At 33.3% G+C, this 12868-nt stretch overlaps 1 protein-coding gene across 1 annotated transcript in view; it reads left to right on the top strand.

The window, feature by feature from the left end:
* The first annotated feature begins 873 nt into the window (after positions 1-873).
* Positions 874-12868, top strand: part of LOC142350481 (uncharacterized) — a 111517-nt gene continuing 99522 nt past the window's right edge. The window contains exons 1-5 of the mRNA XM_075402332.1: positions 874-1161; positions 4608-4637; positions 4888-5004; positions 5407-5469; positions 9719-9895. Of these exons, the coding sequence (XP_075258447.1) occupies positions 882-1161; positions 4608-4637; positions 4888-5004; positions 5407-5469; positions 9719-9895 (667 nt within the window). The 5' untranslated portion in view covers positions 874-881. The remainder of the gene's footprint in view (positions 1162-4607; positions 4638-4887; positions 5005-5406; positions 5470-9718; positions 9896-12868) is intronic.

Genomic DNA, 12868 nt, shown 5'->3' on the forward strand with positions numbered 1-12868 from the left:
CCTTTAGCTTTTTTGCTTTTGGAGCAAATGTCGTGAAGTACAAAAGTCTGCAGCTCAAAAGTTTCAAGATTTCAGTTTTAAAATTTTCAATTTCAATTCAGAAACATCTTTTTCTGCAAGAATACAGCACTCGAGGAAAAAGCTTTTTTTTCTTGTAGGATAATATGCTTAATTTTTCTGATAAGATTTTAGGGGGTTTTCAATAGGCGTGTAATTGTAAAACGGAAAGTGGTTGTTGAAAATGCTTCGTTCAAGTATCACTGGCACTCAAAGACGTCCGTTTTATTTTTCCCCAAAAGACTGGAACTTAAAAAAAATGTCCAACTCGGTATGAAAATCAGCAGACAGAAATAAGATGAAAGCTGCAGTTTCACAATTATGGAAGAGAACTAATACTTGGTCCTTCTCTCGTTTTTGAGATTTCTCTTGAAAGAATTTCTCAAAACCTTCTCAAAACTTGAGGGTTGGAAACGATTTTAACCCCCCCCCTTTAAAGTAGGAGATTGTTTGGTGCCAGGCCAGATCAGAGTAAATATATTCTGATTGAAGCTCCTCTTACTTTTTTGAAGCAACATTATCTTAAAAATCAAAACGTTTTCTGGTGAAAATTAAAATCCACTTCACATTTTGTTCTTCAAGTTCTCCTTGTCAACTCCAATCAGAAACATTTATGCTCTTTTGTTATTCTCATTCCAGTGAACTGAATAAAACTTGTATTCTTAATATTCGTCAATACAATTATTCATTTTCTATTTTCCGTTTTTACAGAAGCTAAACAATCAAATTGCACGTATTTTTGAGATCTAACTATTTTGCAAAAAACTCATAGTTCTGTTTATCTTTTTTAACAGAAAATGGTGAAACATTTAACGATTTTGTTAATGTTTGTTACTACATGTGTGGCTTTGACAATACTCGAAACCAATCGTGATATAAAAGCCATAAATGAGAAGCATTTAAACTTGACAGTTGTTAAATGGGCTCTTAACCCACAGGCTTGCTTCAGGAGCTGCTCCCTTACGTTACGCACAGATGTATCGAAATTGGCCACTCAGTTTTTTCTGAGGAACAAAAAATGTGTCTGCTATGTGAGCTTACTGGAATCGCTGATTGATTTTTCGCATTCCGAGAAATCTTTCCATGCTGTGTGGCTATATTCAAGTTAGTATATTGTAAAATTTATTTATTTTATTTAAGTTATTTCATTCCTTTGAACAAACATATTTAGCAGATGCTCGACATACCAGCACAAAGCCCTAAATCGGTCCCCGATGAGATATGATTTATTGGTAGTGTTTTATTCTCATTTGCATTAACTGTATCGGGAAATTGTTCAAGTTATACAGGCCACTATGCAAGTTTACTGAATCATGCCTTTTTGCTATTTCCAAGTTGGTTCCAAGTTTGTCAGTCCTAACTTTTTAGGATTTTTAATAAATGCTTTTGGTTCGAGCAAAGTGCCAGACACCAATAGAAAACCGAGATCTTGCATGAAATTTTCTACAATTTTCTTAAAGGAAATTTATCGAGCTGAGTTTCATCAGTCCATTTTGAGGAGCAAAAAACCGAGTGGCCGCTTAAGGTTTATCACCTTTTTTCAAGCGCCACTGAGTATTTTTGAAAGTCCACAACTTGATAGGATATTTTGGAGGATCGCCTAAAATTTAATTTGGTACCTTAGTTGGTCTTGTCAAAAAAAGATTGACCGCTGTTTTTTCAAAACAAAGAAAAACTTGGTTTTCTAATTTAAGGGTCTATTTTCAAAATAACTGTAATAGCTGTTCGGATTCAATAACATAGACATTTTTTAAAATTATAAGATTCAAGATCCTTGTCAGGTAAATGGAGGAGAGTTGTAATTATTTTTGAGTCCAATCTAGCAAAAGTGTTGAAAAGTAATCTCTGTTGGACATCTTTTTCTATTTGTAAGTGTTTGCTTTTCTAGAATTGGCAGCATTTTTTTTCTCTTTTCTGACAGAATAAACTTATCAATTTCCATTTGCGGTAAACTATTATTCAATGTTTGTGAAACGTGTGACTTTCTTAAGATTTTTCTAGCACTACATAGACAAGAAGCTCAAAAACAGAAATATGCTAACTCTCCTGCCGAAATTGTGGATTTTAGACATAGTATATCTTCAGTCTAATTTACATGGACAGAAAAAAAGATAGCACTTAAAATTTTGTCTCCAATTTAGTTCTCGTCTCGAAAGTGGAAACTAGCCGGTATATTTGCTTTTCAAAGGTAGGAAATTTTCGGGGTGCGCTTGGTTCCAATCGTTATAAACCTTTGAACAATTCTGTTTAAAACCTATGAAACTAATGTTATGTTCGATATTAAACGTAGGAAATCGTCAGTACAACCAGAAGGTATCATCCGATATCGAACTAATTTACCCGTTTCCTTAGGATTATATCACAACCTTGTAAATGCGTGAATTAGTAAAACGAATCTCCACCAATGTTCAACATGTTCAAAACAGATAAAAAATCATATGTTCAAAGAATTTTGTCCACGAATCAGGATTTTAATTTTAAAAAGCTTAATTTTGAGTTTTCTTCTCCAATTAAAGTGCGTTTAAGAGTCTTGTGAACATAAAGGTATCATATCTTTCATTATTATCAACGAAAAAATCCTAATGCTTGTAAGCCGAAAATAACAAATTTTTCATGCGTTTAAAAACTGAACATATGGTATCTGTTATAGTCAAACGTATCGAAGTGTAATGTGAATATGAGATGATATGAAACTGTGTAATTGTGATTTAATTAGCCAAATTTCTATCAATATTGAACTTGTTTGTTCTATTTTATTTCCTGAAATAAGTGAAAACCCACATTTGTCCAACAAGTTTTGTCAAGGAGCTAAATAGGAACAATTTATAAACTTATTCTCAACAAAGTGCCTTTGTTGATCTATTCCCCTGCGAATAGAACCAATGCCTACAAATTGTCTTTCGCTTAATCGGGCCTTCGTCTAATATCTCGTCTCTCCAATTACAGCTGCTTACGTAAAACGGAAAATTTCAATCTCGATTTTATCCCTGAATAATTTTATAGTTTGTACTGAAGTTACAAAAGTGAAATTCCTTCGTTTTTTCTCGATTTCATGGAAAACTAATGGTAACGAAAGCCAAAATTATACCAATGACGCCCCTCAAAAGCAGGCAATTTAAGATGTTAAACTGCAACCTGGGAGTTTATTTTTTCAGCGAATTTAGGCTATTATTCAATGTTTGTGAGACGTGTGACTTTCTTAAGATTTTTCTAGCATTTCATAGACAAGAAGCTCAAAAACAGAAATATGCTAACTCTCCTGCCAAATTTGTGGATTTTAGACATAGTATATCTCCAGTGTGATCTAATTTACATGGACAGAAGAAAAAGATAGCTCTTAAAATTTTGTCTCCAATTTAGTTCTCGTCTCGAAAGTGGAAAATAGCCGGTATATTTGCTTTTCAAAGGTAGGAAATCTTCGGGGTGCGCTTGGTTCCAATCGTTATAAACCTTTGAACATTTCAGTTTAAAACCTATGAAACTAATGTTATGTTCGGTATTAAACGTAGGAAATCGTCAGTACAACCAGAAGGTATCATCCGATATCGAACTAATTTACCCGTTTCCTTAGGATTATATCACAACCTTGTAAATGCGTGAATTAGTAAAACGAATCTCCACCAATGTTCAACATGTTCGAAACAGATAAAAAATCATATGTTCAAAGAATTTTGTCCACGAATCAAGATTTTAATTTTAAAAAGCTTAATTTTGAGTTTTCTTCTCCAATTTAAGTGCGTTTAAGAGTCTTGTGAACAGAAAGGTATCATATCTTTCATTATTATCAACGAAAAACTCCTAATGCTTGTAAGCCGAAAATACCAAATTTTTCATGCGTTTAAAAACTGAACATATGGTATCTGTTATAGTCAAACATATCGAAGTGTAATGTGAATATGAGATGATATGAAACTGTGTAATTGTGATTTAATGAGCCAAATTTCTATCAATATTGAACTTGTTTGTTCTATTTTATTTCCTGAAATAAGTGAAAATCCACATTTGTCCAACAAGTTTTGTCAAGGAGCTAAAAGGTAGCACTTTATAAACTTATTCTCAACAAAGTGCGTTTGGTGATCTATTCCCCTGCGAATAGAACCAATGGCTACAAATATTCTTTTGCCTAATCGTGCTTTCGCCTAATATCTCGTCCCACCAATTACTGCTGCTTACGTAAAACTGCGAAACTCAATCGCGATTTTATCCCTGAATAATTTTTTAGTTCCTACTGAACAAAAAAACTAAAATTCCATTAATTCTTTTCGATTTCAAGGAAAACTAATGACGCTCCTCAAAATCAGGCAAATTAAGATGTCAAACTGCAACTTGAGAGTTTATTTTTTCAGCAAATGTAGGCAACAATGAAACTTCTCTGCAGTGTTGAATATCTCTTCCCTCAATATTACGCTTTATTTTGTAAACCATACTATCTTCTTGGCGGCTTTTTCGGCCGGCGCAACTATTCCATCTGCCATGTCTACAGAAGCTCAAAATATCGAAACTTTTCAACTACCATAAATAGCAATTTTATGAAGTGTTTTTTTTTTCAGGCGACATTCACCCCACTGTTGCCATGGAAAGTAAGTAACAATTTTTGCAGTGCAAATCATCAAGACTTCGGAAAGGTTACAACATTACCAAATATCAAATAATAGTTTAGGATATTTAACTTTAACATTTAATCTTCATTCCAGCTTCCATTTCATCAACAATAGCATTTCAATATAATCTCATACGAACGAAACTCCAGTTCTTAATCATAATTCTGCAACCAGATAAAAAATATCTAAATTGTCATTTCCTCCCTATAAATTGTAAATATTTTCTCAGATCCCTGCGAAACTGGACAACATACGTGCAGTGATTCGGCAATCTGTTCTTTCAATGGACAGGAGTACGCCTGCATATGTCAATTTCCTCTCACTGGGGATGGGCACTTCTGCATCAGTTAGTAGAAATTTTTGAATCTCCCGTTTTAACACCCCCTTGCAAGATGGGTTCCTCCAATTACCTTATAATTATCGTCTTTCTTTCTATTAATACCCCGGTTGAAGACCCAAATGAAAAGTCGACATGCCGAGACTGAAAAAAGCGCACCGGGGGAGGGGGGGGGGGCGTCGTTTGTTGACAACTATAGGGTCTGAAAACACAAATGGGCTCACGAAAGTCTGGACATAGGCAACTTTAAACGCCTGATTATCTCGACGTAGACAATTTCAAACCTAAGAAAGCCTAGATGTTGACAATTTTGAACGCACGATAATCTAGATAAAAGCAACTTTAAACGAAGACGTTTTGACAGGAAGATAGATTACTTCAGTTTATTCACACCAATTGATGGTTTTTTAGGTTATTCGAGGCTGAACTTCAGAGACAATGTGACGATTTCATCTGCAAGCCTTAATATAACAGGTTTGTTGCTTAAGAACTCCGCCGATGGTATTATTCAAAAACCGGTTAAATTCATATCATCGTGAGCAGTTATGTTCATACTCTTCTAAAATAATGCATGATAAGATCTTTTCAATGCAAAAAATTTACATATTCTAGAAAAAAAAACAAAAAAAAAATGACAAAAAGAATTAATACGGCTTGCTGCGAAAAAAAAACAGGACACTACACTCCAATATTTCAGCGAAAATGGATTGATTAAGTATAATTTGTAGCACTCCCTTGACGAGCTTCGGCGTTAATTTTCGACGACAAGGTCTTATTAGAAAATTAACATGAATGAAAAAATTCGCTAGATTTTACAAAATCTGGATGCTTTTATACTGCACTAGTATAACAAGATCGTTCCATAGCATAGTTTTAGCCCAAAAGATTGGCCCGGACCTTTGCAAATTTCTTTGATCTTCAGTTTGAAACCTATGTGATCCAAATTTGCACAAACTTTAGAAATCTTTTTGATTATTATAGTGTCCGGGAGTTTAGGCACAAATTAGTTAAAAATCTATTGTTAGTATTCTGGAATACCTTTGCGGCATTCATATCTTCCAAGATACTGGTTGAAAAATTTGGAGCACACAATTAGCAGCTTCAGCCGAATGCCCCTTTCCTGGTTTCTATGTGTATTTTTGGTGCCCCCTTTTGTGGTCTCATTCAATATTTTTGGCTCAATTGGCAGATTTTTAATTTTATGTCTACATCTTATCCGTAGGTTTAGCAAAATTCAATATGCTTTCATCTATGAGGACTAGAGATCCTCTGGTTTTTGTTACAAATTTTGGAGTTTAATAGAGCCAACGCAGAAGTTAAGGAAGTTAAGTTTTTCAGGAAAGCCCTCGGTAACAGATTGATAGCCATCGTAAATAGAACCGTTTCCTACTAATTAGTGTAACTATTTCTAAATATCGCGCGTCAATTTACTTAATTTTTCAAGAGAACCCTCGGTAAGAGATTGATAGCTGTCGTCAATAGAATACTTACATACTATTTAAGGTAACTTTTTGTTATAAATCATGCGTGATTTTACTTAATTTTTCGAGAAAAACCTGGTAAGAGATTGACAGCCGTCGTCAATAGAATCATTTCCTACTATAAGTAGTCTAACTATTTCTGTAAATCATGTGTCATTTTTAACATAATTTTTCAGGAGAGCCCTCTGTAACAGATTGTTGGCCGTCACCAATAGAAACGCGTCCTAAATTTTAGTGTAAGTAATTATATAGATAATGCGTGATTCGACTTAATTTTTCGAGAAAAACCTGGTAAGAGATTGACAGCCGTCGTCAATAGAATCATATCCTACTGTAAGTAGTCTTACTGTTTCTGTGAATCATGTGTCACTTTTAACTTAATTTTTCAAGAGAGCCCTCTGTAACAGATTGTTGGCCGTCACCAATAGAAATGCGTCCTAAATTTTAGTGTAAGTAATTATATAGATAATGCGTGATTCGACTTAATTTTTCCAGAAAAACCTGGTAAGAAATTGACAGCCGTCGTCAATAGAATCATATCCTACTGTAAGTAGTCTTACTGTTTCTGTGAATCATGTGTCATTTTTAACTTAATTTTTCAAGAGAGCCCTCTGTAACAGATTGTTGGCCGTCACCAATAGAAATGCGTCCTAAATTTTTGTGTAAGTAATTATATAAATAAAGCGTGATTCGACTTATTTTTTCCAGAAAAACCTGGTAAGAAATTGACAGCCGTCGTCAATAGAATCATTTCCTACTGTAAGTAGTCTTACTGTTTCTGTGAATCATGTGTCATTTTTAACTTAATTTTTCAAGAGAGCCCTCTGTAACAGATTGTTGGCCGTCACCAATAGAAATGCGTCCTAAATTTTGGTGTAAGTAATTATATAAATAATGCGTGATTCGACCTAATTTTTCCAGAAAATCCTGGTAAGAAATTGACAGCCGTCGTCAATAGAATCATTTCCTACTATAAGTAGTCTTACTGTTTGTGTGAATCTTGTGTCATTTTTAACTTAATTTTTCAAGAGCGCCCTCTGTAACAGATTGTTAGCCGTCACCAATGGAAATGCGTCATAAATTTTAGTGTAAGTAATTTATAGATAATGCGCGATTCGACTTAATTTTTCGAGAAAAACCTGGTAAGAAATTGACAGCCGTCGTCAATAGAATCATTTCCTACTATAAGTAATCTAACTGTTTCTGTGAATCATGTGTCATTTTTAACTTAATTTTTCAAGAGAGCCCTCTGTAACAGATTGTTGGCCGTCACCAATAGAAATGCGTCCTAAATTTTAGTGTAAGTAATTATATAAATAATGCGTGATTCGACTTAATTTTTCCAGAAAAACCTGGTAAGAAATTGACAGCTGTCGTCAACAGAATCATTTCCTACTATAAGTAGTCTTACTGTTTGTGTGAATCATGTATCATTTTTAACTTAATTTTTCAAAAGCGCCCTCTTTAACAGATTGTTAGCCGTCACCAATGGAAATGCGTCCTAAATTTTAGTGTAAGTAATTATATAAAAAAAGCGTGATTCGACTTAATTTTTCAAGAAAGCGCTCGGTAAGAAATTGATTGTTGTCTTCAATAGAATCGTTTCCTGCTAATTTTCTGCGAAAAGGTTACCAAATGAGTTTCGAACGGTTTGGCGTTGAGTAGCTGTTTCTTGAGTAGCTGAAAAAATTATTGGGAAATGCTACATACTGTGCACGAAGAGTGCTATTCGCTAACAAACACATTAAACGCTCACAGATACTGAGTATTTTTCACAGTTATTTAAATATCTTGAGATATTAAACTCTTTCAAAATGAAAATAGAAAAATTTAAGTTTACATTTTTTTTATTATGTTCCAACCAGACTTTGTTTGGATATCAATTGCCACGCATTCTCAAATACACGTACAATTAAGGTGTTCAATGTGCAATTGCAAACTAACTTTTCCCAGGAAAAACTGACGTCCGATTCGCCAGTACATTTTCAGCAAATTTCAATACAAACTTTTCATGAACGTCGTTAATATCATACCTCTTAGCTGCTATCATATTGATTGTAAGACGAGCACAGCTTCGATGGAATAGTTTACAATATGAACGCCTTTGGCAGTGGAATTAATTCCGTTAATAGACTTAACGTTCATAGAAAATATGGCGTTATGCTTTAGATAAGTGTTGCACGAAAATGAAAACACATAACTTAAAAAATTTATTTGGTTTTTAAGAATTCCAATATAAAATATGTCAATCCTTAAATTTTAGCGGTACATCGCAATAATAGAATTAGAGCAGTAGATCTTAACTACTGAAATTTTGATAGGTTGATTAGGTTTGGAAAAAATTCTGTAGAATTAAAAAAAATCTCAACCTTTTTAAATCAATTTGCGATCAACCCTTACTTGGATCAACCCTGATTTAAAATATTGGCATTCAACTGGGATTGAATATAAGTGACTGCTCTTTGTGATCTTAAAACTCGAGAAATTGACACTTCAAAGATCTAATATATTGAATATGTAACAAAAGAATTTGGCTGTAAATATGATAAAATTTCTTATGTTGGGCGGTTATGGTTCAGTTCCTTTCAAATCTATCTGAACTCCAGAGCGAATTAAAAACCGTCTGCTGTTCTCTTAAACTTTGTTGAAAGAAGAAATCGGAAACAAATTCTTTTGAGAGAAACCGTTTGTTTAGAAATGGCCTGAATCGTTTTTAAGAAATTGAAAAAAATGGATACACCCGCAGTTGCTCATTTTTTAAGTTCAAATATTTCGTTCCAAAACATTTTGGGATTGGAAAAAATAGGTTTTGCAAGAAAAAAATTCTATTAATTTCTTTTTTGTAAAATATGATTTCGATCATGTTTTTTGTTATAAGAGATTGATATGACTATACTGCAATTTTCACCATGTTTTCAAGTTGTCTGCAATAATAACACATATTTTTATGGAAAGAATTTAATATATAATTCGGGCACCCAACTCACTAAAAAAAGTACGACGGAAACATTGTTCTGCTTTCTCAACAGAGTTTACACACCAGATTTTTCATTGATTATAATTCATTAGTTGTGAAACATTGACCCTTCGAAGCTAAGTGATCCGTTTTTCGATGTAAAATTAAATATCGGTGGAATCTCAACTTTTAGCCAATTTGTTTCTCCTCGTCGACCATCAGGTGGTTGTGTTGGAAACATTGAGAGACTATTGAAACTAAAATCTAAAATTTTAATATTTAATAGGTTCTTTGGGTCCTCTGTTTGACCTCAACATTGGTTATGACCCGGGCAGCAATCGCTGTTTGAAGATTGAAACTCCAGAGGCTCCTACATCAGATCCCTGGACCATCAAAATTGAGTTCAAAGACCGTCACTTCATCAAAGCTGTCGGAATCTACAACAGTGACAGTGCATATAAAAGTAAGAAACGTTCGCAACCACATTTCAATTTTTTTCGATGTTTTGTTAACTCTCCCTTTTCCCTTAATGGATTAACATGAAATTTGAAATACGTCTCCACGTGTGAAATATTGCTTGAGTAACCGAATTTTCTTAGAATTTATCTTCTGCCTTTTTGGGGTGAAACTACCCTATACGGAAAAATTAATGAAAATATAAGGAGACCATCATTTTATCGGACTTCGTAAGATAAATCCAAATGATGCTGAATTAATTAAGAATCATTTTTTATTTAAAAAGTTGCAGAATGGTAGATAGTTCCTACGTGATTGGTGGCGTTGTTTTCAACTATTTCATTTATAAGGAATTTCTTCTTGAAGTATTTGGTACTATTCCACGTAATTTTTTTACTAGTTTTTAAAGGAAGTTATTGTTAGCTCAAATATAGGGCTAATCAATTGGAATAGTTCCTGCGACTCTAATTTGTACAATAGTTTGCTTTCTGTGGGTAACGTCAATTTTTTATAGCAACATTCAGTTAGCTAAACTAAACTGAATTAGTCACAGTTTTTTTTAATCTAGTTGACAGTAAACTTCCTTTTATTAAACTTTGCTTTTTTCTTGCATAAAGTGATAAACGAAGCGTAAATTCGTTTTTTTTATTATGAGATAAAACCAAAATAATCAAGAATCAGATGCTTATCTAGCCATCTGTGCACGATGATATCGGAGAGATTTTACATTCTAACAATTAAATTATAAAGCGTAATCTCTTCGCCTGAATTTGACAAGTCCAAAAATTAAATAAAAAACTACTCGCTAAATCTTACATAAACAAGCAGGCTCAGTAATGTGCGTTCGCACATAAGGTTCCGACCCCGCTCAATGAAAACCTACAACCTAGATAGCAATTGAAAACATACAACATGTTTATGATGACAGACGCCTCTATAGCAGAGCATTAAGACCTGTCTTCATTCAATTTTTTTTGCGGTTACAAAAAGAACAACAAATAGAGACAAAAAACAAAAATTCAATTAAAACTTGTGAGAAAATGCTGCCGAAGCCGTAAAAGAAAATTTGCCTCTCAAAATGTTTCTCATTGAGCCTTAATTGAACACCAACAATGTGGTATGCGAGCTCTCTTTAGTGAGAATAGATAATAGGTAGACAAAAATGAGGAAAAAGGGCAAAATTAAGCAATAATTTTGTATTTTTCGAACACAATTATTTTGAAAGTCATGAAAGCCATTAGCTACCATATAAAATAATTAAGTAGGTTCGTTTATTCGTCCAAAACAAGAGCTCGAGACCTTTATTTGTTCAGAATATATCTTACGTCCACAAAAAAGCGTCAAATTTAGACAAAAATCAAAAATTAGTTTACTTTTCTTTCGAAAAACGTTGTACACTTGCACGTTCACTGGATGGCAAAAACGTCACATGTGACCTGTGATAAAAAGACTCTAGGTAATAAATAGACAAAAGAAGCATACGTTAAAAAAGTTTTTTTTAATTTTTTGAAAACAACTGTTTTCAAAGTCATGAAAGCCATCTACTCAAATCAGGTTGTAGACTCATTTATTCCTCCATAAAAAACCAGTGAGACCTGTCAAAATCCAGGAAATTTCATACGTTTAAAAAGACAAGGTAAAAACGACAGTTAACGACAAGTGTGAAAATATCAATTAATTTCTACGAGAAAGGAGAGTCGGAGCTATTAAAACCATAATCCATGACTTTAAAGAATTTTATATGTTCAACTGTGCCCTGTTTTTAACGCCATTATTGCAATATGTGAAATTTCAATAATGTGATAATGTGACAAAACGAGAAAAAAAAAACGTGAAAAATGGGCCAATTCCTAAAATCAAAAAATAAAGTTTGCGAAAGCAAGTATTATCAAAGCCAGATTACCATTACTTAACGCGGAAAAAAAGATTAAATATTAATTCAGTAGAAAAAAAGGAAGAAGAAGAAGCATTCTTTCTTTGCCGACACTCAGCTACAAGTTGGCCAAGTTAAGTGAAAAATAGGGGCAAAGTTCAAAAGCCATTATTTATTTGAAAATCAAATATTTTTAAAATTCAAAACGACCGAACTCTACCGAGTAAAGAAACTAGATACAATAATTTGAAATTAATTTGAATTGTTCTTTTTTTAATTAACTTAAAAAAATCGAAAAATTTAAACCACGATATTTCGCTCTGGAAAACAAAATTCCAAATATCTTTTTAATTCCATATTCTACGTTGGACGGGCTTTTTATTGATATCACTCACAAAACTCTACGAAGAATATATCGACGGGTCAATATTGTCGGAGGAAAAAAACCCAGTTGAGTATAAAGTTCCTCCCCCTCAAGAGGGGTCGGAATAACCAAGATTATCTTTATATCCGCACCAAATGGTACACTGAATAGGAGAGAGCACAACCGAATTGTTTATTTCAGCACAACAATTCAGAGTATCTAATGATTGAAAGTATTTGTAATGAATCCAAACAAAGAAAAGTTTTCAATAATTTCAAGTTTTCTGTTGCTCTTTTAAAGTCAACTTATTTAAAAGGAAATTTAAATAATGTCCGCAAGGTGGTTGTCAATTACCGTCTATAAGTATTTTAAATTGGTTTTCCCGTTTATGCCCTGCCTCCCGTTCTACTAAACATCAACACAAGTGTTTAGGAGTAGTTTTCTTCCGTTCTTAAATAATCCTACATTTGTAAAATTTAGCTGTTCTCTGCATTATTCGAACGTTTAAAAACTTCCCAATATTAAATCGCTGAATGTTTTCTTTTAAGACCAGGAGAATTCATAGGCTCCAACAAAAAAAATTAGCCATTTCAATTCAAAATAAGTATACCAAGATGGGGCTGATAGGCAAAAGACATTCAGAATTTAAGCCTATTTCTTTGATTTTACATTTCGTTTCAGTTTGTTTTTTTTTTGTTTTTTGAAACAATAACTCTTCGCATTTTTTTATTGATCTTGGTAAC

The sequence above is a fragment of the Convolutriloba macropyga genome, chromosome 12 (assembly GCF_964194025.1).
Source record: "Convolutriloba macropyga chromosome 12, txConMacr16.3, whole genome shotgun sequence".
NCBI lineage: Eukaryota > Metazoa > Xenacoelomorpha > Acoela > Convolutidae > Convolutriloba > Convolutriloba macropyga.